We start from the raw sequence: 26,574 nt of genomic DNA on the forward strand, positions 1-26,574 counted from the left end.
GAGGGAACATAAAAAGAGGAAATGCATCTATTTGTTTTTTTTTTTAAATTAAAAAATCTTCAAAAGATCTACTGTTTCATCAACAGTAAGTGTTCATAAAAGACAAAAATATCTAATTGTGTCACATTGGCAATAATATTTCTAACAATTGAAGAATTAGAATTATAACATATGTCATAACTCTCATTCTACAATTCTACAATTTCATTTGTCAAACGCTTTTATCCAAAGTGATGTATATCTGAGAGTAGATACAACACAGTTATGTATAATTATGTGCTTGGCTTAGTGGTTCAAAATATGAAAGTGTCTCAAAATATAAGAGAATTTTAACCTCATGACCATATTTAAATTATTAAACCAAACAGCATATGTTCAAAAATAAACTAAAATTACAGTTTTTTTTAATGAAGAAAAAAACATAAGATAAAAAAAAATTCAAGCACAAATAATAAAGCTACAGCAACCAATAAAATAACATAAAGATACAATAAAGAAAACTGGAATTAAATGAGATTTTTAAAAAATTAAAATAAAAACAGAAAAGTGTCACTTGAAGGAGGTGTTAAGCTATATAGAAAAATAAAATAAAAACAGCGGACTGTCACCACCAGAGGGCATTGGGCAAAACTACATTGAAAGATGAAATATATTGTCCTGATGTTTGGTGATGTTAAGATAAAATAATTCAATTAATGATATGGTAGTCATTGGACTCATCAAACCAAACGGCACATGTTGCGAGCACAAACTAAAATGCTGATGATCCACAACAGCAGCTCTAATGTGGCCTGTTAACCCTTTGATGCATAACATGGGTCAAAAGTGACCCAAATCCAGTGGAAAATAGGTATCTCCTGGCACACACTGCGAATCAAAGGGTTAATATGTTCTGCTTCAGTCCTCCTGCCGTGTGAACAGGTATGACTACTGACGTCAGAAAGGTGACACCCACCTCTCTTCCTCCTCCTCCTCCTCCTGCTGCTGCGGATTCGGTGTGTTGAAACGCGGCTGCAGCTGAGTTCCCGGTGGAGATTTCCCCGTTTGGAAACCTTTTTTTCCCTTCCACTTGTGACTTCGCCTCATTTAAGCCGCGACGATGAAGATTTCAGCCGGACTTTAACACTTTTATCCCGCTGAACGCGTCACACCCGGAGGATTGAGAGGTAAAGTTCACTCTGCGCCTCAGATACTTCAGATAAAAGCTGCAACTGTGTGTCAGTGACGCGTCAAAACCAGATTTAACCAAACCGAGTGCGCACGGTGATCCGTCCGCTGTTGAAACACTGTGGCTCCACTTTCACAGGCTGACGCCACTTTCACACTGAATCGCCACAGCCTCAGTTGCTTAAAATAGAATTAAATAGACGAGAGTTGAATTGTTTTCCACTGGATGGGGAAGAGTTTCCATTTGGGAACATGTTGCGTGATGTTTGCTTTGGATCCGGACTCGTTTTCCAACAGTTTTTCGTGCGTCAAAGCGCCTTCTTGTTGGATTAAATGAGTTTAGGATGTGAGCGGTGAAACGTGCTGGGACGGGGACCGACTGAAAGTTTCATTCATCGACAGTCTGACTGCAGTTCACTGTCAGCGTGGCTCAAGGTCGACGTGTCCCGCCCTGTGGGAAGCCTCTGTAAACAGGCGGACAGGCAGGGAACAGAAAACTGCGAGGCAAAGTAGCAAGGAGCCAATGAATGTGTCAATCTGATGAGATTAGATGGTTCAATCAATCGAACGGCCCTGTTAAGTGGGAGGAGATCTGGAAAAAAGGAAGCATCCAGCATCAACTGTGAAGCTACAAGCCATCTGTGGCTTTTCTTTCCCCTATAATGAACATTGAGCTGTAAAATATCTGACTGTAAATTCACATTGCATGCATTATTTTCACAGCAAGTCATAGTAACATTTCAGCTGCACTGTAAAAAATTTTAAAAAAACAAATTTAATTCATTCATGATTTACTGTTTTATATGTAATGCAAAGATAGACTATTAATAACCAGCAAAAAAGAAAATCAATTTACACATTAACTGTAAAACGTATTTATACTGTATTTAAACCACCAAAAAATACTATTTTAGATATTTGCCATTATTTTAAAGAAAAAAATGTATATTTAGTATTGAAAATGGTTAAAAAATAGTAATTGAAAGTATTTTACAGATTTTTCCTGTTTTGTTAAATTAGAGCTAATAACTAGAAAAATCAAGGAAAAAAATCTGAAAATTAATTTACATGTTAGCATGTTGACGGGCCAAATCTGGAAATAATGACCACATCAAAAAGCAGTATTTTTACACATGGTAATTTGTATTTTGACATCCAAAAGTATCCAGAAGTATATAAACAGCACAGTGAAGTGAAATGTATTGTTTGTTTTAAGGGCATTAAATTTCTATAAGAAGATGTTAAGCTTTGAGTGTACTTTGGTGCGGATAGGGACAGAACAACAACAACCGAGCATTCATGGGTGTCGGTAGCTGTCCTTGTGTGCATCCTCTACAATTCCTTCCACAAATTATTTACAACAGAAATCCAAATTTCATAGTTCATAGTCTTCCAGTGGTAAAAATTAATGAGCAAATGAGTCTGGTACAGTTTGTTCAGATTCTTTGAAGCCTGTCCTGGCAATCTGCCAGTATTTGTTGCGACATTTCAGTCTTACCTAAATTAGAGTAATTCAGTTTTTTCTTGTCTTCTCAAGATTACAGCCAGGTTCAGAACCAATGTTGTGAATTGTTACATTTCACAGATAATTTGCCACATCTGTTGGAGGGTTGCATCAGCCCTTTATCCACGATGTCCTCCAGAGGTAAAAATGACCTGTGCCTAATATGTGGTGGAGCTCTCCAGGGAAACCAGCGGCGATGGCTGTTTGGGGGCCAGAATAAGAAGACCAGCCACCTTCAGACCCCAACAGAGTCCCTGAGAGGAGGAAGCAGGTCTCAGTCCTTGCAGAGCAGCCCCTGGGGTGAGTCTGAAGCGTAAAACAATACTTAACACAGTCTATCCTTGTTGCCAAGTCTGAAATAAATGTCTGTTTCCATTCACAGGCAGCACATTATCTCTGGGTTCCTCAGGATCGCTCTCCAAGTCCCAGTTATCAGTGAACTCGCCATCCAAAAGCATGGATGTGCTCGCGGTGTTGACCCACATCCTGGGGCAGTCTGTACCACGGGGCAGCAGGCAGGGGGAGTTTGTTTGCGGCAAATGCGTGAGCGCCCTCGAGCGGGTGTTCAAGTTTGACTCGGTCATAGCAAGGGTGAGGGTGCTTTCATCTGAGCGGCTTCAGAAGCTGACGCAGGAGAGGGATAAGATCAGGCAGTGGGTGCGCCACAACTACCAGCAGAGACACCTGCGGGATGTACCAAACAGGGGTAGCACCAGCGAGGAGGATGGCGAGGCAGAGAAGGAGGGCTACAGGGAGATGCTCAAAGAGAATATGGCGCTCTCCGAGTATGAATGCTGGTCTGAGAAATGGGACACATGTCCGTACTTTATAAGAACGGGTAAAAGATGCAGAAAGGGCAAAGGATGCGAAGGCTGTGATTCCTTACGGGTGTCGGACTCTGATTATGAGTCAGTTTGTGGGGTCCCTCGTCGCTTACCGTTCCAACCTTTTTCTCCACTTGCGCTGTCACGGGACAAATCCCAGAGCATGCCTCTACACTGGCAGAGAGTGCCATCCCTCAGCTCCAGCCCAGCTTCACTAGCGGGATCCAGTCTGTCTCTACGAGCACCTTCACGCACCGAGTCCGTTCAGTCTCTGGATTCTCTCGATGGGAATGACCCATTCGACACACCGAGTGATCAGTCAGTCAGTTTCGTGCTGAAGGAGCTGAGGAGTATTGAAGGGAAACCGGTTAATTCGCCATCAGGGAGTAGGATCCCAGTTCTGGGGAGGAAGGATGGGAGGTACACCGGAAAAGTTGAAGATGTAGCGTCACCCACAGTGAACAGGACACTGAACTTTGAGGAAAAGGAGAATGGAGGGCAAGAAGTGGATGAAGAGGACGGAGATGTGCTGACAGAGCTGAGAGATGAGTTCATGCCACTCCATCGAGAGGTGAGTGTTTTCTTTCCAGTCCGAGCATGCAACAGATGATTATATGCAGGAATGACAGAACTCTGACCAGATGCTGTGTGTGCTAGTGGCTGTAAATATTGACAGTGTGCTGCAATAATCCAGGAGCTGCTCAGGGCAGTACAGCCGTCCAACAAGATTAGAACACATTTCACTTGTGTATTTCTTTTTGCAGCCCATGTTTACTATGATCCCATTTGCCATTTCAGAGCACGACTGCCAGAGTTCACCATGCTATCAGGCACTTGCGAAGCCAACTCGACCAAGCTGCATCCCGCATCAGGACCCTAGAGGCTGAGCTGAAACATGGGAAGAGCAAACCAGCTGAGGTCAACGGATCAGAGAACTGGGCTCCTGTAAGCTTTTACTTTCTCGCATGATGTTTGAGATGGTTAAATGTTAAAGGAGTCGTGTAACATTTTAATTTACAGTTAGCTTAGCATGAACACAGAAAGAAAAGGAGGACCTAACTTTGGATGTGACCCACAATATCATAAAGTCTCACTCAGACTGTTAAAGAATCATATTGGCATTATTTATACTTAAGGGTGCATTTTAGAAAGGTGGACTTTATCTGCCTTTATGGAACCATAGTAGGATGGGATCTCAGCCAGTAACAACCAGAAAGCCAAACTTTGTGCAAGAAAGCAAATAAATAAATGAATTTCCCACAAGGCTAAACTGTCTTGAAACAGACTCAGGGTACCCAAATCAAATGTGCACACATTCATTTTCAAAAAGAGGAAGAAACAAGCACAGCTAGACTGGACAGGAATATTAATAATTAGCTGCTAGTAATGGTCACTGTGGCCTTTTTAAGATTTCCAGCTCAAATCTGTCTGTGGTATATCCAGACTGTAATGATTTTTCAAAGTCTGAACAACAAAAGAAAAGAAAAGAAATAGGATTTTTTTTCAAATCATGCCCAAACCACATACGAAGGTGGTAAAAGTTGTAATGATTGTAATCGTATTTCGAATGTGTCTCTGTGTCGTTTAAGTAACTTGCAACTTGACACATGTGACTCCATCAAATTCCAAATGATGGAAGTACTGAGCAGAATCAGTACAACATGCAAAACAACAGTCTGTGGACTGATGTTGAAATAAATTGTTTGTTTGAACTTTGAGGAGAAACTTTTGTACAGACAAATCCGGAATAAACCTACTGCATCACCCGCATAGCTACGTAGTGACTGACACCTAGATTATTACCACAGCAACCCATGCAGATAGGCTTGCAATGTCTGGACACACAAATCCGATCTGATCACTTGCACATAACAGACCATCCATCCTAAAGATCTGATTTGTCTGTGCTTTGTACACAAACACAGGCAGCAGCAGGATGTGCTATTAATTAATTTGATCAAATAACAAGGAGCCATGGCAGGACGGAGCAACAATGCTACAGTAGCAATCCTCTAGGAGACAAAACAGCTAAAAGAATAAGTCGATACGCTTCAAACACAAGTAAATACAAAGGATTTAAAGTTCTTTCTGTGCTTTCTGTAGCAACAAAAAAGCTATTTATTGTGAATAAAAAGATTAGATTGGGTAATGGACATACTAATACACAGAACTGCAGCAGCCAACTCTGGTACCACTTCAGGTCTCAATTCCCAAAAGCCTCTAAGTGTAACAGATAGATGGGCAGTGTAAAAATGAAACAATACTCTAAATATGCTGCAAGTGGAGATTGAAGTTGTGATTTAGGACACATTTACCCACAGGTATTTATAACCAGCTGTCATATGATGTAATTGCATTTAACTGTTTTGTTTTGTAACCAGACAAACAGGTTTATTACTCAGCAGCTCCTCCGTCATATGTCCTATCGGCTTCATGAACCACTCTGAGTGTTGACTGAGCACAAACATAGCATTATGAAAGGGAGGGAAGGTGGGTTGACCGTGCTTTGTATCTGTGGAGGGTGTGTCCATAGTTCCTCATTTACAGGTGCAAATAAAGACACAAACTTAGCCTATCTATGGAATCTACTCCGACCAGTGAAGTTTGCCCCGGGCTTAGTAGTCTTATGATCGAGGATATCATTAACAGGCCTCTCAGCTGTTTTGGAGAGTTCACATGACCTGATCTGTCAGAACGAGCACTGCTGTGTTCACAAGCTGAATATTAATAGGAATTACTGTGAAATATGCCGCAGGTTTAAACATGCAATAACAATTTTTTTCCCCAGCTGTCATATTGAACTTTATAGCAAACAGTTGCTTGTTCACCCCTACAGCGGTAACAGAACAAATATTGTCTTTCATGTGGAGTTGTATTTCCAGCCACCTGATGAACTGAAGTTCTTTTTAGCTGTTTTAGGCTCTTGTAACTCCTGAGGAAAATATCGGGCTCTTGAGCAGCTAAATGTTCAACTGTGTTCACAAGAAAAGTGGCAAAAATTTGTTAATACGGATTTTAAATGCTAAATTAAGACAGATTTATGGTTGGTGTCTGTTTATGTACGTTATCGTATGTACAGTGTGAAGGATTATGGGAATTCAACAAGCACAGATATCAAATATATTGAATTCCAGTTGTTCTACATATTTATGACACTGACACCAAGTGGCATTAGAAAACTACAACAGACAGACTTGTGTTCTGCGTAGCACCAACACACTACTAAGGCCCAAGCCTTCATTGACTGATTGACTAGTTATAGCTACAACTTTTTTTACAAGAAAGGAAAAACTAAAAAAGAAAAAGTTTCAGATTAATTTTCTACTGACTGATTGATTCATCATTTTAAGTTTGCTCCTCAAACAAGAAAATATTGTTGCCAGAAGCAAAGTCGAAGCATCAATTTTCTCCCAAAGCTGAACATTTTTCAGGATCAATAAAAGAAAATAAATCTTTTTTTAAAGCAAAAATACGGACACTTGATCGTTTCAGGTTCTCAAATGTGACAATATGCTGCTTTTAAGGTATTACTTTTTTTAAGGTATTACTGTGGAACTGCACGTTACTCAGCGCCACTCTACAGTTGTTTCAGTAACACCACAGTTGATGCTCTGACTTCAAAATAAAGCCACTTGTTTTTCTGCAGCTCATCCAGGAGGAGGGTGGCGGCTCCCTGCTGCAGAGCCTCGGCCGCTCCCTGCACAGCAGGGAACGTCTGGTCCAGGTATGTGAGGCCGGTGAGGTGATGAGGGGAGACAGGACTTGCAGCAGTGAGATATTCTGGTGCTGTGAGTCTCTGGCTAAAAGCTCAATGGAATGTTGTTTGTCTTTGAAGTCGCTGAACGCCCTTAAAGTGGCAGCACACAAACTGCGTTGGCTCTGTTTGCTCAGCAGTGACTCTAGTCAGCATTGATGAAAACTGTCCTGCTTTTAGCTGCTTGTTCTGTTGATGATTAACTGCAGGAATTTTATTGGACTCGCTGAGTCATTCAGGATTATCGACCAAAACAAACAGGACTATCCAATCAGAGAGACTTATTTATCTCAACTAAAGCCTGATTAGATTAATTGCATGCTATTAAATGTTTAATAATAAGTGACTGTGTAGCTGTAGTTTAACGTGTTGAACCACGGTGGGCAGTAATTACCTGCTTTCTGGATTGGAGTTACATGAGAAGATTGATACTCTCATATTTGTCTGTCAAAGGGGCTGCAACTACATCAGACACTAGCTGTTTATATGGAGTAAACACAGAGACTGCAAACATGAGAACAGAACTACTATCACCACTCACTTTATCTTCTGTATATCTACACCTCTGTATTTTCTGAACTCCTGCTGTACATCTTGAGGGTTTAAACAGATTTAAGCATGTCTGATGACTGCAGTCATTCTCCTTTGCATACATATCAAATCACTGCCTCTGGTTATTACTGATTTGGCTTGAAAAGGTTTCATAAAATTTGAATCCAACAGTTAAACTGTGTTCCCTGAACATGTTTGCAGACAGATATTTCCTGTTTTTCAGGAGTGCATGGGTCTGATCAGAAGACTGTGTGTGGAGGAGGGAGCAGGCACTGAGCTGGCCAGCAAGTTGACTGAGAAACTGACTGAGACTCTGAAGGAAATTCTGTCGGATAACAAGGTTAGAGCTGCTATTGTCGGCCGTTTGATCCTCATTATTGACACTACAGCAGTGTTTGGTCTGCTTATGATGACACATACTATCTGCTCACTGAGGCATGGCAGTTCTCAGCATAAGCAGACAGACTTTTGCTGATAGTCAGCAGACTGACTGCTCTCATCCCTGAAGGCTGGAGGTCTTGTGATGGGTATTTTTCTTACCTCAGCGCTGTAGGAAGTTTATCCAGTAGCACCTCAGTTAATTCCTCTGGCTCTGTGGAAAGAATATGCTGAAATTAAACATTGTTTTGAGATTTAAAAATTACTTAAATTGTTATTTTCTGTTGATCAACTAATCGTTTTACCTCTACAGATATTGTATTAAAACCAAATGTAGACATGACACAATTTCTGACTTGTAGGCTGCCCTGGAGACTCTAAAGTCTGAATGGACAGAGAAAGAAAAGGGCATGGAGAAAGAGATCGAGGCACTGAGGAAGGCTGGACGAGACCGAGAGAGAGACCTTGACACACTCAACACTGTGCTGCAGTGCAACCAGGACATTATCAATGTAAGACCACATTAAAAATCAGTGTTCAGAGGACACCCATATGCTCTCCACAAAGGATGCTCATCATTATTTTTTAATTGACTATTTCTGGTAACAAATTATAAAATGAAGCATATATAAATCAATAAGGCAGAAGATGGAGGACATGCATGTCAGAAAACGTGTTGTTGATTTGCTGCAGTACTTAGCAGTTCCACCAGGTAGAGCTTCTGACCACTGAATAAGATGGAGAGACGGGTGTGTTTGCTCACTACCCATAAGGATCCATAAAATGAGTGCACCTCCCTGCAGTCTAACTGTTAACTGTGGCAGTCATGTTGATTAACTCTGCAGTATCAAATTGTAAAAAGGTGTCTGGTGGCTGTTCCGTTTAGCTCGCTATCTGAGGCTCATGTTAATGCTCAGCTAGGATGTTCAAAATGCTAACACAGGCTGGGAGCTGAATGTACATTAGCAGAAACTCTGCTAATGTTTGGGAACAGCAGGACCTCCAACAACATTGAAGTGATGAGCTGTATCGGAGAAACTGTGCTCTGAGTATAAATACATTTAGAGGTGGTAGTAAATACTGACAGACTTAGTGAACTGATAAAAATTGCTGAGACTGCATCATGTAGGTCAGATATGAGGTTTTTTTTATTTATATATATATATATATATATATATATATATATATATATATATATATATATATATATATATATATATATCAATCCACTGTAATGAAAATAACTTTACAGTGAAAGACTGCAGCTTGTTTAGATTTAGTCAGGACAATCATTTAATAATAATTCTAAATCACAATTGTTTTGCTGTTTCATTTAGAATTTAGTAACCTGGTGTTTACCTTAGTTTTTAATGAAACTGAACTAATTTTGCAGCAAAAATTAAGTGTCAATCGGTAAAAAATATTTTATTTCAAAGATTAACTGATTACTGATTTGTTGTAAACACAATTAACGATTTGCAAAGTGTTTTAAATTTGCATCCCTACTCTTCACATTCAGTCAGTGTATGTTTGCACTGCTGCAAGTACCTGAAGTCTGGTTTAGATGCAGCATTTCATCCTTTCTCCCAGGACCTGCGAGTGGCTCTGGGGGAGAAGGAGCGCCTTGTGAAGGAGGTGGAGAAAGAGAGGGAGGTGTGTAGACAGAGGGATGAAGCCCTCGCTGCTGTCCTGCAGGAGAAGGAGGCTCTGATTCACAGCTTCAAAGAGCAGCTGGAGATCTGTCAGAAGGAGGTAATACACGTACATGAAAAACCAGCACTCACAGCAAAAGCCTGAGAAAACATGAACTTCAGTGATTTTTCTCTTGCAAGTCCAGCTAATCTATTTTCACCTCAGTGACAGCTATAAAATAACCTGAAATGTAAGAAATTATGAAGAGGACATAGTTGTGCTGAACTGATAAGCTTCAATTCACTATCTAATAAAGATAAAAGTTCACCTTTGCAAAATATTACTAGCAAAATATTAACTAATAACTGCAGTCTCGATAGAATATAGAGTGGCATAAGAGTTCATTGAACCTTCAAAGCAAAGTTGCAAAGCTTTCATGTTCTCTGTATGACTAAATGAGTCCTACAGTCCTCCGCTTCTCTTCTGTCCTCGGCTGAGGTTTGACTTCAGACTCATGTCATTTTCCACCAGGCTCCCTCCGACTCTGTGAGTGGGCAGCGTTCTGCTGAGCTGGCAGCCCTGCTGAAGGACTGGGAGGGAAACGGCGCCATCTTGTGTCAGGAGGTCACCAAACTCACCACAGCCCTGCAGGAATACCAGAACATGGTGCAGGTGAGACATCCGCACGAGCACAAGATTTCACAGAGTCTACATTAAATACAACACCTGAAAAATACAAAATAGCAAGTTTTCCCTTTTTAACCTACTACTTCCACCTTTAAACACACCTTTGTTATTTTATGATGACATAAGACATGATACGAGGTGTCACAAAATCGGAATACTTCTGACTAATCTGAGTAAAGTTTTTATTTGACCAATAATTTAAGTGACTATATTTCTTTCTAAAAGTCAAACATTCTCCAGTTCCAGTTTCTTAAATCAGTCACAATTGTATACATAGCACCTGGCTTCAAAATCAATTTGTTAAAACCAGTGATTTACAAATTGATGAGCTGACAATAAGTAAGTTTAAAGAAATAAGTGGAACAATTTGAGACAGAAATGCACAGCAAATAATACATTTTAGAATTAATATTAAAAACAAAATAATGAGAAGATAAAACTCATTAAAAAATATAATAATGAAAGAACAACAAAATTAAAAAATGGTGCACACTGAATAATAAACCCATCAATATACTAGTGCTACTAAAAATGTAACATCAATGCAAAATAAGGGGGGGAAAAAGGAAATTGGAAACAAACACAATTAAAAAGGCCATTTAAATAAAATTAAATTGTGACCACAAAGCAGGTAGCTTTTAAAATCTTTGTTAAGCTCATTTTGAAGATGTCACAACAGAGATTTTGATGTTTTTTTAAGTAATATAATTTCAAAGCGGGTATTTTTGATCAAAGAAAATAAGACATCTGAAGATCGATATAAGATATTGAGCCGTTGGAACTGATGGAACCAAATGATTAATTCAAAGCTATAACTTTAGTTAAAAGATTTATCAATTGGGGTGCCCAGATAGCTCAGTGGGTTAAGCAGTTCGATTCCCGCTCACGGCGCTTTGCTGCATGTCTTCCCCCAACTCTTCTCTCTCCTTTCCTGTCTGTCTCCACTGCACCTATCAATAAAGGCTAAAAAGGCCAAAAAAATAACTTAAAAAAAAGATTTCTAAATAATAATCAATGACTGTTAGTTGGTGCAAAAAAAATTGAAATACACTTAAAACAGAACAATGACACCCAGTAGGAATGCAGCAGCACAGCATGATTTACATAAAAGTAGAAAAATGTTCTTATACTTAGCATTTTGTGCAGCACTATCTAACAAGCTAGCTGTTGTCAATCTTTATTCTCAGCTGAGCTAACTGGCTGTAGCTTAATATCTACTGCAAAGAGCAGAGTAGTATCGGTCTGCTTATTTAAATTTAATAAGCATCTCCCTAAACATTAGGCAGTTCCTGTAACTGAAATAAATTTTGCTTGACACCAGAAAACCTACTGCCAAATGAAATAATAATTAAGCGCACGGAAAATTAGATCACCACTTTAACACAAGGTGTGAGTGGGATGAAGCCTTAAAAACTATCAGGATGGAGCAGCTCTAATGACCAGGAGACAAACACCCGCTGCATCCGGGTTGTGTTACTGAAACACAACGGGACAACAAGAAATTACAGCCCCTAACTGTTTAACTTGTTTCTTCACCAGAGTCAGCAGGAGAGTCACAACCAGACAGTGTCCTCTCTGACGGATCAACTCCGAGACACTCGGCAGGAGCTGAGGCAGAAGGAGAAGGAGAAGAAGGAGGCTGACAGATCCGGACATAATAGCAGAGAGGACCGAGAGCGGGAGGAGAGGAGACTGAGGGACAGTCTGGACAAAAGGGACAAACTCATAGAGGTACAGTGCTGCGTTAAACCCCCATCAGACAAATAAGTTCTGTTATTCTTTGTATTTACCATTATGTGACTCAGTGAATGAACTAAAAAGAGACTGAAAAGTAGAATGCATCTGTCTTTCAGCTTTAGAGTTTCACTACCATGAAGCACAGGAAAATATAAAGTTTCATTTCTCTAACAAGAAATGTTCCACCCTCGTCGTTAGGGCTGAACAGTTAATCAAATTAATAAAAACTGCAATTTTAAATTTGATTCCATCCTCATTTTCCTGTTTCTCATGTGGTAATCCTCCTGATTAAAATCAGTGAACACTCAACTGAACCTTGACTGTAAAGAAACATTATACCACAAATCCAATTGCAAAATCACAATTAAATATTTTCCTAAATCATTCAGCTCTCCTAATCGTGTACAAACACTGCAGTGCTTCCTTGTTCGTGAATGAAGCAGTACACACTTTGAAGCAGCAGCTGTCTACAGAATTCCACAATGCTTGATATCAGGAAAGCAAATTTTAAACCAATTTCTGAACTGATTACTTTTAAAAACATTAATAAAACACACTGTGTTGACAGCATGTGTAACTAGAGTCTCTGCTGTCTCACACTCAGCTTCCAGCCTGCATTAGCGAAGAATCTAAACTTTACAACATATTTTGCATTATTCAAAGTTACTTTTTTGCCGACTACATGAAACCTGTTATTTAACTGAGATCTTTAATTTTCTTTAACATAGCAAATCCTGTTGGATGCCGAGGAGCGGGACCACCTGTTCAGAGAGCTGCAGCAGAACCTGCAGAACAAACGTGAACCTGTGACGGCCATCAAACACACACTGTGACGGAGGAGGAGAGCCGGACTGACACACTGTACCGACCAGATGCAGACTCACTGCACAGACACGGAGAAATACTTTGCACTTTCTGCACCACCTGTTTGCCTCGTTAACATATTTATCGTGGTGCACATTAAGTCTATTTATATTTATTTCTCCGCATTTAGGAGGTTTGCATTTGCAGCCCTGTCCTGCTTGGGCGTGTGACAAAGGAAAGCTGATTTTTTTTTTCCACAGTTACTACTTAACTCTCTGGAGTGAATCAGGAAATTACAGCCTGATTGTTTTCGGTGTTGCGGGATGTCAGGTCCAGATTTTTATATCTGGACGTTAATTACTTGATTTAAAAGTCACTGGATTACTGTATTTAGTTAAAGTTGAATGTAATGGGTCTAATGGTTATGCAGTGATTTCATTTCATACAGAGGGAACATTTCTAAACGGACGTGAGGAACATTCATGTCCTTTAGAACAGGAGCGGGTACAATATGTTATAAATTAGAATTTACCTTAATATAATTAATGAATCTCTTTGCAGTGGTGTTTTACAGAAGTGCCATATTTTTGTGCTGTTTACAGTGCTGGCTGAGCACTTACAGAGGAGTAACCTTACAACCAAATAACATTTTGAGCTGCTTTCATTGTCTGCTTTTTTTTATATGTCTCTCTCTTTTCATTTTTTTGTGCTGGAATTATTCTTGATTATCTTTGCTGTTTACACATCTTGTATAGTTATTCTGGGACTTTCTTTTAGCTCAAGAGAATTAAACACTCTGATCCAAATTAACTACGTCTACAGATCCCGTTTTATTCAGTGATTGTCCTGAAGACTTAATTAAATATGGCTTTAAAATTACTGCACTATAGTTGCAAAGTTAGCGGTCATTTCAGCATTTGCTTTTGTCATTATCTTGAATATTTCTTGACACAATAGCACAAGACTTTCCTGGATAATGTATCAAGGCTATTATATGTGTTTTGACCACAACTTCTAAATATTTAAAATATTTCAGCTTTATGAGAATTCATAGTTTGTTCAAAAACTAACAGCAGAATGCTGTCTTCTGTGCCATCAAAAACACAAATACACAATCTAGTGACAATAGCACAGTAGCCATCTAGTGAAGACTACAGTACCTGTGACCATAATATACATGTACAAGTATTGCATTAGAAGAAGTTATGGTAAAAGCATAATAAAAAAAACAGATTTCATAAAAAATGTTTTTACACTTGCATGAGGTGGTTTCTGACTTTTTCCAAAAAGAGTTCATGTGACTAACGGTGGATGGAAACACCTTTTCCGAATAAGCAAACATCTAACTCACACGACTGATCAACTCTTTCCACTTTTTTCATATTCTTTGCCTCTTGACAGCATGCATCAGCTAACATGAAAGAAGAAATACAACTTTCTGGATTAAAAGCTCTTTCTAAAAACTTCTGTCCATATTTCTGTCAGAGATGACCAAAGTTGTTTCTTCTTCCTTTAGGATTGTTTATGGGCTTGCAAACAGATGGTTTTGGTTGCAGCTTCTTCTACTGTTTATTATAGTCATGCAGTATGTACCCGATAGCGCTGCCTTCTGGCGACACTGTGCAGCCTAGATTATTTGCTGTATATTCAGTAAATGGAAACAAGCTTATTTAATGTTTTCTTTTTAAAAAATGTTTAATGAATTTTTAAAAGTTTGCTTCAAATTCTTGACAATTATATGGAAACACAGCTAGTGACAGTAATCTGGCCCCACTGTTAGTTTTAGTGAATTCTGTTTTCATCTAAATGGGCCAATATATGGGTAATAACTATTACTACGAATCAGATGGTATAAAGACCACAGAAAGGCCAGGCTGGAGAATGCTGCAAGGTGTCAGACAATATGGTTCTCACTGAGGCTGTTGTTCATTGACTTCAAGTCAGCACTTAACACCATCACTCCTCAGAAATGTGTTGAGGAACTCAGCTCAACTGATCTACTTTGTTCTGCTGCCTTCATTAAATGAATCTCTAGGAGACAGGAGAGGAGCTACAAGTGTGTCCTTAATGTATCCTTGATGGCATACATGACAGCATAAGAGGAGCATAACATACAGTGGGAGTAATTAAACCATACTGGGAGCAGAACAGACAGGCGTTTCTCATTTTTTAAACATCTTTTGCCTTGACTCTTCTCTCCTGTCTTTATTTGGCTCCTCCTCTTACATCTCATGTGGGAGGGACTAGACGCGAGGAAAGGAGTCAAGAAAGTAACCGAGGATGGACAAACTGAAAAATAAGCAGGGTACATCCTCATTGCTACTCCAGCAGTGAGACATCCTTCAAAATGACACACTAAGGTCAGTTTCCAGGTGACAGATAGGAGGATGAAGGAGGTTACAAACGACCTTATACTTAAAAATGAAAATTTAAAAAAAAAAAAAAAAAAAAGAGTGATCAGGGTGAGACAATGGAAGACTTGAGCAGATGTGCTAAACACGATAAATACAAACTACTGGGAAAAAGACACACTTGTAAATTAAAAGCTCTCAATCCTTTATGCTAGGCTAACTTATATTTAAACACAACATGTGAAATAACCTGATTAGCCGCAAATAAGTCTCCTCAAACAGTCTGTTCAGATTTACAGACTGAATTACATACAGGAACACTGAAAACAATCACCACAGTGTCAGCAGCTTACAGGCTAACTTAGCTAATGCTAAGGTAAAAAGCCAGCACATAGCCGGCTCCATGAAACCTTTCTGGAGTTTAACTATGTAAATATACACGTTTAAATATCATTAAACCACGTTGTACAACCTTTCTGTGTGAGTTTTACGTTGTCTCTGGTGAGTTTTGTTATTTAACTAACCTGGAAAAAGTTGAGTGAACGCAGCGGCTCGTTCATTTTCAGCAGTAATTTGCTTTCTGAGCCCGAAGGGCACCCGTAGACACCAAGTCCAATCACAAGTGATCTGCGACACCTGCTGAGGTTACAGAGGTATCGCATGACAGCCTGAACACCCAGTTATTAAAGACTATTAATAAGCCTTTTAAAGACCAAAAACAAGCAAATAATTCAAAACAAAACAAACAAAAAACACGTATATGTATAAACTTTAAGCTTACAGCATGTTCTGTTAGAATCACTCCTCCTTAAACAATAAGTTAGTCTTATTACTGTAATATAGTTTTATTTTCTGCCTTTGTAAGCTCTCAGTTTACTATAAAACAATTGCTGAGACCATAACTGTAATAAATCAAGGGAATTTATTTAAGGTTTAATAGCAGTCATTCTCAGAATGTCTGGAGTAGAGTATATCTATACTTTATAGAGTTTAATTTCTTAAATGGGACTGTACTTTTTCCTTGATTTCAGACCTGTGGGGTATAAGGAAGCACAAGGAAGTAAAATAAGTATAGAATAGATTAATAAAGTATTTCTATTCTATTTTATTCTATTCTATTCTATACTTCCTTATAGTCCATGGATCTGAAATTAAAGAAAAAATACAGTCCCGTTTAAGGAATTAAACTCCTCAAATGGTTAGATATGAATGCTGGTTACAGTAATTTTCTCTCTGAAGTGTAAATGCTAAGCTGCAAGTCATGAATGTCTTCACTGACCATCTTTTTTGCAGTTTATAACCCACCAAATGAAGCAGTGCTGTTTACACCATTTTCATAATTTCATTGCTTAAAAAAACAGCATCCTGACAGTCTGTATGCCACATTTTAAGTCTTTTTTCACTTTTGATAGTCAGTCTTCCTGGCACTGTGAGTACTGTAATGACCACCAGGCATTTATAAAATGCCATTTTAATCACCGCTGGGCATTTGATAAGCTTCAAAAGGATCTTCTCCATGTTGTTTTCACAGGGAAGATTTTGAACTGTAATCACCAAATTAGAAAAGAAATCTTAAGATTTAAATTATATATTCTCATTAATTATTTGAGTCTAATTCACACTGAATTCAACTTCACTTTATCAGCATGCATTTTAAAATTTAAATCTAAGAGATATCTATGATTTTGATCTTGTTGAGTCTGCCCTGTTGTAATGAAAATGTGGGTATTCAAATATTAATTATTTACATCTGTTTTCAAGACCCAGAATAAATTTACTTAACTTGTAAGCCAATGTGGAACGAGTAGACTGTAAAATGCTTTGAAAAACATGCTCATTTGAGATATCTGGATTTCCATCAGGGGAAAAAGATTGTTTGGTATGATTACAGCTGAACAAAATACAAAAACACTTTACTTGCCACATCAGTGGAGAAATCAAGAGTCAAACTGAGCATGTGATACATCCTACATATTTTCTGAAGCAGTGCCTACCAGACTTATCTATGCAAATGTTTCCACTGGATGTCTGTTGATGGATGGATGAAAGACAGATTTTGATCCAGTACATATCTAAATGCATCTTCCATCAAGTCAGTAAAATCATTACACAGCAACTCATTTGACTACAGATTATTTTCTGTCTCTTTAGTTATTTATTAAAACATTTTGTAAACAAGACAAATAAAAAAAAAATGCTACACATAAATGAAAACGTGATTCATAGAAAGCTGATGTGAAAATCACACACATTCACATGTCAATATATTCTGCAGTCGGTATGACCAGTGTGCCAAGATTAACATATGCAAGTCAGCCCAAGCAAAAGCCTCCCATGTGTGTTGTGTTGGTGCGGTTTGCTTCATAAAAGAATAATAGTAAGATACATTCAAATGCAGCAGAGATGTGCTGTGGAATTCAAGCACAAATCTGGAATTTCTTGATAAGAAGAGTGATTAGGAACACAGAACAGAATACAGCGAGAGTTTTTGCAGTTATCAAGTCAAATTCTTGACCCTGTTCTGTAATATAGAGCTATTGTGCTTTCAACTGACGGAGCATTTAGCTGTCACCCTTCTCCACTGAATCAGGCAAAACTTTTACACAGTTTTCTTTGGACACTAACACAGGAACAATACCCTCGGCTGTTTTATTGAGAATGCAGTAATCATTACTGTAACATGGTGGCGGATTGTCATCAATGGGACTGTTTGGCATACTGCACTCTGGGCTTTGGGTGAGACCCTCACAGTTGCAACCAGAGTCGGCAGAGCTGATCTCTAAGAAATCTTCAACTGGAGGGGAGGAAACTTCTGTTTTTGCTATGCCAAGGCCCCAGAGAGAGCAAGGGAGCTGAGTGTAAGAAGTGTCCTTTGGACAGATCATAGTTATAGGAGGAGGGGCCTTATGCATCCCAGGTAAGCTGACATAGGAGGTTTGACACTGAGTGAGTGCCAGTTGTGTTATTGAAGGGTTGTGTAATTCCTGGTTCTCCTCTGGGTCCTTGGTGATGGATTTTGGCACAACAGCCACAACATCAGTTGTTAAGATCTCCTCAGTTTTGTACGTTAGAACAACTTGTCCATGAGGCGAAAGCCATTCCTGCAAATTAAGCAGAATCAAGACACATCGGGTGAGATATAGTAGCCTGTTACACACATAAACATTAAGTGTGTTGTAGCTAATTCCAAGTACACACACATCAGCCACAATAATAAAACCACTGACAAGTGAAGTGAATAATATTGATCATCTCATTGCAATGCAGTGTTCTGCTGGGCATTAATCTATGAATCTAAACATTGCTGCTGACAGAGCACAACTACTGAAATATCTTGATAACTATTTAAGTTGCTCTCCAGTTGTTGATTAAACTCCTGAAAATTCAACTTTGTGAATCCACGTTTCATATCTGTGTCATTCCAATCTCAAATCATCACATTTTCAGCACAAATTCTGCTTGACTATCTCTGATTTCCCTGAAAACTTCGAGCCACTTTAAGCCTATTTTTTAAAATTGAAATTTGAGACTATGTTTGAACAACAATATCTCAGGAACTATTAAAGATTAAAGCCTGAAATTTTCACAGTTATTTCTCATCATGTCATTGATTCAGAATCTGCATTATTACACAAGTAGACCAAATAATGTCTGATTATGCCTGAGCTGACATATGGGGGGAAAAAGTGATGCTGTCATGAAAAGTCCCTTCTGAGCACACATTTCCAGAGGAACAGATAATGCAGAAGCCAGCTAGTGATATTTTTGGAACCATATTTAGCTGTATGTAACAATTATACAAAACAACACATACATAATACTTTCCAATATTAAATTCTTGATCACAAAAAACATCATTTAAAAAATCCATAGTTAATGATTAAAAAAAATTCAAGCACGTCAGAGATGGTTGAGCATAAGGCCCCTGATGGTTTAAGATGGAATTACCCATTTAGAAGGTTATTTCCATTAAAAATAATCCCCTCCTGCTTTAAAACAGCTTAGAAGCAACTCTACACTGTGTGTGAATATGTGGATCTCCATAACTCTGGTTCACCCCTTCATCCCTCGCTGCAGCTTGAGCACACCAGCTCCCCTACAACTCTGCACAAACACTGTAAAACTACTCTACGCTACACAAGGGTTGTTGTATTGGAGTAATCCAGCCATATGTGCTCAAACTGGTAACTGATTTTGAGTAGAATAATGCGACAGAAAGCCCCACCCTGCAAGCTGACAGGACTGATTCTTTAGGTTTTCTAATTATGAAACCCCAAAAGAGAACTGCCATGAAAATGTTTTTGAAATATCTCAACAACTCCTGGGTAGATTGCCCTAAAGTTTGGCATATATATCAGTGGTCACCAGGGGATGAATCCTGTTGACTTTGATGATCCACCAACATTTCATCTAAAGCCATGAGTAGCTTGAATTTTTTAACTTAACCTAAGAAATATGTGAAGATGAGCTGATATAGAATCTTGAATGAAACATCAAGAGGAACTGTCAGCATCGTAACTTTCCAAATGCTGCCTTTTAACACCAGTTGCCACAAAATACATGTTTAGTGCTAAGCAAAAATAGAAATAAAAAATTTAAACAGCACCGCAGAGACACAGCAGTGACTGTAAACTCATGGTGTTGCTTCATCATTTCTTCTACTAACAGTGGCAGTTAGCGCATATGTGAAAAAGCTATAAATGCTGTTTTGGAAGGTTTTGGAGGCACTTCTTAAAATTTATTTGAGAAAGACAAGTTGAGAGGAAACCAGACAAAATGAAACCATCCTTGTGGCTTTTGTACTTCATCCCTAGAGTCGCTGCTGTTCATGTCATGATTGAAAGTGAAGACAGGAAAGCAGACGACAGCAGGAAATCATATTGTCACCTCACCTGGAGGTTGCCGTGATGTTGCTTAAATAGCGGCTGAAAGAAAGGTGCCGGCGACGGTGTGTGAGACAGAGTTTTTATCTTCATCCTGTGGTGCAAATCATGAAATGTCACAAAGATCAAAGCACGTTTTACTTCTCGGGCGTTCAGATCATCTCAAAGTGCAGATAAACTACCTCACAGTGGGACTGTAGAGCACAAACAGCAGGACTCCGGCAAACGCACACACTGGGCCCAGGCATTTGACCAAAATGACAAAGATATTGTCTTGTTCTGAGAAAGTTTCTGAAATTAAAGAGAATTAGTGACTCATATGCAGAGATGACAGTAAGTCTATTACTTGACTGATATCCATGAATGATCTGTACTATTCTTTGAAAGAGAAGAGAGGGGGGTTGGCTTGAGGTATTCTAGGCTCTGACTCATGTTATTTCCTACACAGCACAGCCCTGTATCTTGATGATACTGATACACAATTCAGATACAACAAGGTCTCACACACACTGGCAGAGAGAAAGGGGCAGACTTTGCGTGTAGATCACTAATTGGATGTCAAAGTAAAATACCACAAGTAGCAAAAACCTAATTTTCACTCTGCTGTTATCATACTTCTGGAAAGCACCGTGACTGTAGATCAATAGATTTACATGCATTCTTGGCAGTCAGTGTTGTGAAGCCTTCTGTCCTCTATCACTTTACCTTCTGCTTTGGTTTTCCAGCACGTCGGTTGACTCCATTCGCTCCAGACTCCACTGTACTCTTTATTAACTGTATATCTCACTTTAATGCAATGTTGCGCATCTGCTGTGAGCTGGGATTCTTCATCAATCGACATAGACCTCTCAGGCGAGCTCAGAGTAAGAGTCTGGGGAAAAGGTTGAAGTAAACCTACAATCATTTTTAGATCTTATTACAGAAAACAAGTTGTCATAGCAGGGATATTTGTGACAGTGGGCTTTTGGTACTTACTTTGTTTGTTACCGTGTTTCTTTGAGAAGTTTGAAGCAGGAGCTCATACTTAAGGGAGTCGGCGATTAGTCGGTCAGTGTTAGTGCTGTCATACCGACTTTTAAAGGTAATGTTCAAAGTTTTGGATGTTCTTTGGACCACAAGTTCAGGCGGTGGCGTCAGCTGAACTGATCACAAACATTTACATGTATCAAAACCCTTGGAATGCATACAGAACATATTGCAAAGACAGTAAATAATCTTTAATGTCAAGTGTAGTAGCACTCTATAGTATGGATTTCACAGACACACTGCATAAATGGTGTGATCGAAAAGAGACAGTTGTTGTTGCACATCAACATTTTGCATTAACATCAGCAACTGAGTCACAGATGTTTTGATGTGAAAAGATTCCCAGCTTGAATTTTTTTTTTCAAAGTTCTATAAATGTTTTCAGAGGGAAGTTTCAATTTAGCTCCCAGAATGCTAAGAGGATAATTAAATGTTTGGTGATAGACTGTCAGGCCTAAAACTGAATGTTGGACTGAGAATGTTCTTCCTTTGTTATCATGTTACATTGTGTTCCATCAAAAGCATCCTCAAAACGTTCTCAGAACATTACAGGCAGAATGTCCCATCTTTGTTGGACCTTTGTTAATAAATCACATCAAAAGAATGTTTTATAAAAAATCCTCCAAGGTATCAGTGACATTTTTTGCATATTGGTTTCAGAATATTCCTCCTTTGTGATAGAACATTATCTGCATTCCTAAAAATGTCTTCTGATTGTTGTTATCAGACCATTATTGGAAATGAAAAATGCTGCTAAAATATTCTTTGAACATTAAACATCAGATGACAGAACTTTCCTAATAGCATATTGCTATAACATGACATGTTAACAGAGGTGGAACATTCTTCATGCAGTGTTCTGAGGAGGTTTGGGGGATGCTGTTGAGGGAACACATTATAGAACATTCTTCTATAAAACATTCTCACAAAATGTTCCATGATAACAAAGGAAGAATGTTCTCTGTTTTTTCTACAGAATGTTTTTATAATGTTCCTGTAATCTGATATGTCACTTGTGAAAAATTTTGCCTTTTTGTTGAGGCCAAAGATACTTCTATAAAATGTTCCCATGATGATACCTAAGGAACAATGTTCTCAAGACAACATTCGGAAAATGTTTCTGAAGTGCCAGTGCCAGAATGTTCTTTATAACAGTTTCTAATGTGATTTTTAAACAAAAGTATAAAATTATTTCTGTAATCTTTTAAGAATGTTTTTGAGGGAACACGGTGTAAAATCTGCAAAGTGTTCCCACAATATTCCACAGTGTTACATGATACCAAGAAGGAGGAACCTTCTCAGGGTACACAAGTTTAGAGCATAACAATCTAACACTGTTATCACCAAACAATTTTAGAACATGTTTAGTTATCCTATCTTGGAGAAAAACGATCTGGAAAATAAAAACTAAAAAAAAAACATCAGTGAAACTTTGCAGAACTTGCTTGGAATGTTTTGAGAAAATCTAACAGGGGTCACTCATGCTGGGACTTTACAAATGTTTCAGGAGGCTCTGGATTCTTTTTTTTTTTTTTTCGTTTTAAAGTCACAGGTCAGAACTTTTCAATCACACCGCTAAATGCCAAAAAGCACTAACACCAACACACATCAACATATAATCAAAATGCATTACAATGAATTCATACTTACTGTTTTCTGATGGGTCAAAATCTGTTACAAAGTGGCAGTCAGATCCAGCACAAACTTCTATCCTGTAATTATCAAAATCACCAAAATAATCTTCTTCTTCGTTCTTGAGTTTACAGTCACATCTGTAACTGTGATTCACCACCGTGAGCGGACAGGAGACAGTCCTGAAGTTTGAGAAAACACCAACACAACATGAACACGACTGAGAACAACATCCGTAGGAACGTAAGAAGAATTAAACATTTTCAGGGATTCATTTAATTCTGTAAGAAACACAGTTACCCTCCAAAGCTGGGATCGACATCGATGAAATTCAGGCTGTAGTTAGAGTTTGACTCTCTAACCGGATTGTCAGAGATGTTCAATACACAAGTAACAGTGTGCCAGTAGTCATTCACACATAAAAGTCCATCGGCTACACAAGCAGAAGACGAAAGAGGAAAAATTATTTGCACCATTTCTGGTGTTTTTTGCATGCTATAACATACATTGCATTAGGTTCATGCGTGTAACAGCAACAGAAAAACTCAAATATTGAGTCATCTAATGGTGGAACAAGTAGACAAATCCCTGAAATAAGTAGCCGTGAGAGTTTCAATGTTATAAATAACATTTTTAGATTGATACTGATGCCTCATTGTGTGAGTCTTAGGTTCAAGTGCAGCCAGTTTAAACTATTTTATATACAGTTATAGTTTAGTGCAGTTCTTCCCAACCCAGTGATCAGTCTCCCTCCGCAGGGTCACAACTAAATTCTGAGGGGTGGAAGGAAGCAGAAAGCAAGAGGAAGAACAAAGCTGTGCTGCACAAATTTGTGTTGATTCTGTTTTGCAAATCTCTGAAATATTGTTTGTTTAAAGAAAGTTATACATTTTTTCAGCTTTGAGCCTGAGAACGTGACTTCAAATGTCTTTGATGGAACAACTCATACATCTGAAGGTCAACATATTACTTTTTCTTTTTCTTTCTTTTTTTTTTTAAAGCAAAAGAGGGTTGAGAATTTGGTTTAATCTTGTACAACATTTAATGAAAGTATTACTTTTTCTTTATCTGAAATCTTAATTTGCAAAGTAAGCAGCAAAATCCATCTGTCAGATACTTAGCTGAGTAAAACAAATATAACATTTCTCTAAAAGCAATTTATCGCAGAGTAGATAAAACTCAAATTACTTTATGCCATTAACAAAATGTCAAAGTTAACTGAAGATAACAGACATATAACACTGACATTTGACATTTCTGTAGCCTTTTCCCATCAACCTCCTAATGTGGTTGATGACTGGCATGTGGGGGCACTGAATGTATCTGTGCACAATTAATCATAGTGAGCAAAGAAATGATGACCACAAGATGAGATATGCCATAGGCTGCCTTATTAAATAGCTCAGAGGAAAATTGTTTAGTACCTGTGATGCAGCTGGTCACTGCGAGGATGCTGGAGCAGCAAAGCACAAACAGGAGCTGACGACCCCTCATGCCTTCTTGGATAGGAGTGTCGCTCTGTGGATAGGAGGAAAACATTCCTTATCATAGCCGGCTCTATTGTTTTTGTAAGTCCACATGTCTCAGCAGTCACATCTTTCTCGTAAATATTGATAGTTGTCAAGCTGCCATCTTTTGAAAAAGACAGTGAAATCAACAGCTGCCAGGGGCTGTGTGATGTGTGGTGGATGGAAATGTACCATTACCTCAGAGCTGTGGTGCCGCTGATGCCTCAGACTGTGAATGAGCTGTGGAACTAAGGGTTAGCTTATCATCAGATGCATCACAGGAAGTCAAAGCTTTTTTACGTCACAGGATTTTTTTTCTCTCTTTCTACCTTTTTGGTTTGGTCTTGGGCACGTGCTTTTGTTCATAGTGTCAATGTAATAGTTTTTGCCTTATGTAAAGTAATTTCTGTTTTTTTAATCATTTTATACACACTGCACTGCCTAAGGTTGTATTGGTTTGTTTACTTTCAGTGAAAATATAATCAAGTTTAATTTAAAGCTTTTAAAATAAAATTTTGTCCAAAAAACATTTATTTTGGTGATCCAGGCTTAATCTCCTTGACCAAAGGGATGAACATCGTTCTTCCCAAAATTATATGATATTTTGATGAAGAGAGCTGGTCCCATACTGTAGGTGATCAGCTGGGTTGAGGTCTGGTGACTCTAAAGTGCAAATGACTCACAAAATTATCACTAACCTTTCAGTGACACCCTATGCTTTGTAAGGCAGCATTTGTTTTCACTACCTCACTAATTGATTCCTTTAATTTGTCACCTGGTTGCATGTACACTGATAACACAAACAGCTGGAGGGAAGTAAATGTCCCAAATACAAAACCTCAACACAAAATCCAAATCAATGTCTAAGAAAACACAACAAAAAAGAAGAGTCATGTCCCTGCATACTGTATGCACAAGTGCACATATAATATATATGTAGTATCACTGAATTGTCTGATGTTTTAAAAATTATACCACATTACAGTAATCACATTGCTTTGAACTTGTGTAGTATTTCCTATATGTAAAATAAAAATAGTTTAGATTTACCATCTATGAATGTCAAGTTTTGCACTAATGCAGCCCCATATTGTCACACTCCCACCTCTGTGCTTCACTGTCAGGATTATGCATTCACTGTTGCAGTCCTGACCAGGTTCAAGCCAAATATGCTGGACTCCATCTGAGACCAACATATTTAGCTTGGTCCTATGGGATCAAATGTGCTTCTAATACTCATCAGGCTTCTTTTTCATGTTCTTTATCAAAGTTTCCTCTCAGGATAACGCTATTTTTTATACCAACAAATCAAAGTAAAGACGGTTCTTACCTTAGCTGACATGTTTCAGCTGCAACTGCAGACTTCTTCAGAACGTCATCTGACGTGTGCTGACGTGTCCTTTTTTGTCAGGTGACCGGTCTGACAGGTCTGTTAGAATCTGTCAGATAGGCCACGCCCCCCGCTGTCCGGTGCTCTCTGGAGGATGGAGTCCCAGGTATTAGAGGGTGTAGGCCCCCTCGTCCTGGTTCATGGAGCAGCTCGCCCGCTTCCTGATCTCGATGGCCTCCTTGATCCATCGTTTATGCTTGTTGGTCTCCGATGTTACAATCCTCCCCCTGTCCCAGTCCATGATATGATTATTTCTTTTGCAGTGATCCGTGATGGCTGATTTTTTGTTTTCTTGTTCGGCTTTTTCTTATTGTGTTCTTGTGAGTCGTCCGGAGTGGCCGGTCTGACAGATTCTGACAGATTCTGACAGACCGGTCACATGATAAAAAAGGGCACGTCAGCACACGTCGGAGACGCTGTGAAGAAGACTGCAGTTGCAACATGTCAGCTAAAATAAAAACCATCTTTGATTTGTCGGTATAAAAAATAACGTTATCCTATGATAATTAACAAAATGAACATCATCCAAATATAAAGTTTCATCTTGCTGTTTTGTGCCAGAGAATAAGCAAGACCCTTTCTTTTTGTCTTTTGTCTGTAGAGATTGATGTTATGAAATGGCCTTCATGCTGTCTCAGAAATTGGATTTCCATCAGTAACACCTGTGCCAAGTCTGAAGTCTGACAGTAGCACACTGTCCATGACATCATTTGAGTAGAATGACCACCGCAGCTCTGATTAGTGG

General features: G+C 38.7%; 2 protein-coding genes across 5 annotated transcripts; one reads left to right on the top strand and one right to left on the bottom strand.

The window, feature by feature from the left end:
• The first annotated feature begins 978 nt into the window (after positions 1-978).
• On the top strand, positions 979-13,849 carry si:ch73-95l15.5 (uncharacterized). The gene is made up of 11 exons (XM_023286206.3): positions 979-1,166; positions 2,753-2,971; positions 3,054-4,066; positions 4,294-4,440; positions 7,142-7,219; positions 8,025-8,141; positions 8,542-8,691; positions 9,770-9,931; positions 10,343-10,483; positions 12,038-12,229; positions 12,964-13,849. The coding sequence occupies exons 2-11, from the start codon at positions 2,800-2,802 to the stop codon at positions 13,066-13,068; spliced, it is 2,277 nt and encodes a 758-aa protein (XP_023141974.2). The 5' UTR covers positions 979-1,166; positions 2,753-2,799; the 3' UTR covers positions 13,069-13,849.
• Positions 13,850-17,522: 3,673 nt separating this feature from the next.
• On the bottom strand, positions 17,523-26,159 carry LOC111579094 (interleukin-21 receptor-like). Of its 4 annotated transcripts, none has more exons than XM_035955419.2 (9): positions 25,770-26,159; positions 24,356-24,449; positions 23,232-23,364; positions 22,950-23,113; positions 21,249-21,415; positions 20,979-21,144; positions 20,456-20,564; positions 20,283-20,367; positions 17,523-18,491 (listed from the first exon to the last, which is right to left on the bottom strand). In XM_035955419.2, exons 1-9 carry the CDS (start codon positions 25,779-25,781, stop codon positions 17,952-17,954), a joined length of 1,470 nt encoding a protein of 489 aa, XP_035811312.2. In that variant the 5' UTR covers positions 25,782-26,159; the 3' UTR covers positions 17,523-17,951. The 4 variants fall into 4 exon arrangements, with proteins under 4 accessions (XP_035811312.2, XP_023141982.2, XP_054869343.1 ...); XM_023286214.3 differs by lacking the exon at positions 25,770-26,159 and adding an exon at positions 24,638-25,763; XM_055013368.1 differs by lacking the exon at positions 25,770-26,159 and having other exon boundaries at positions 24,356-25,762.
• Positions 26,160-26,574: the final 415 nt, after the last annotated feature.

The sequence above is a fragment of the Amphiprion ocellaris genome, chromosome 9 (assembly GCF_022539595.1).
Source record: "Amphiprion ocellaris isolate individual 3 ecotype Okinawa chromosome 9, ASM2253959v1, whole genome shotgun sequence".
NCBI classification, from domain to species: domain Eukaryota; kingdom Metazoa; phylum Chordata; class Actinopteri; family Pomacentridae; genus Amphiprion; species Amphiprion ocellaris.

Bases quoted from the DNA above. Each gene is read 5' to 3' on its own strand.
- si:ch73-95l15.5 (XM_023286206.3), top strand. From the start codon at position 2,800: ATGTCCTCCAGAGGTAAAAATGACCTGTGCCTAATATGTGGTGGAGCT. The intron at 4,067-4,293 runs GTGAGTGTTTTC...TTGCCATTTCAG, and splicing joins TCATGCCACTCCATCGAGAG to AGCACGACTGCCAGAGTTCA. The intron at 8,692-9,769 runs GTAAGACCACAT...CCTTTCTCCCAG, and splicing joins GCAACCAGGACATTATCAAT to GACCTGCGAGTGGCTCTGGG.
- LOC111579094 (XM_055013368.1), bottom strand. From the start codon at position 24,470: ATGTTTTCCTCCTATCCACAGAGCGACACTCCTATCCAAGAAGGCATG. The intron at 21,145-21,248 runs GTAAGTACCAAA...CCTTTTCCCCAG, and splicing joins GAAACACGGTAACAAACAAA to ACTCTTACTCTGAGCTCGCC. The intron at 18,492-20,282 runs GTGAGGTGACAA...CTTAATTTGCAG, and splicing joins AACATCACGGCAACCTCCAG to GAATGGCTTTCGCCTCATGG.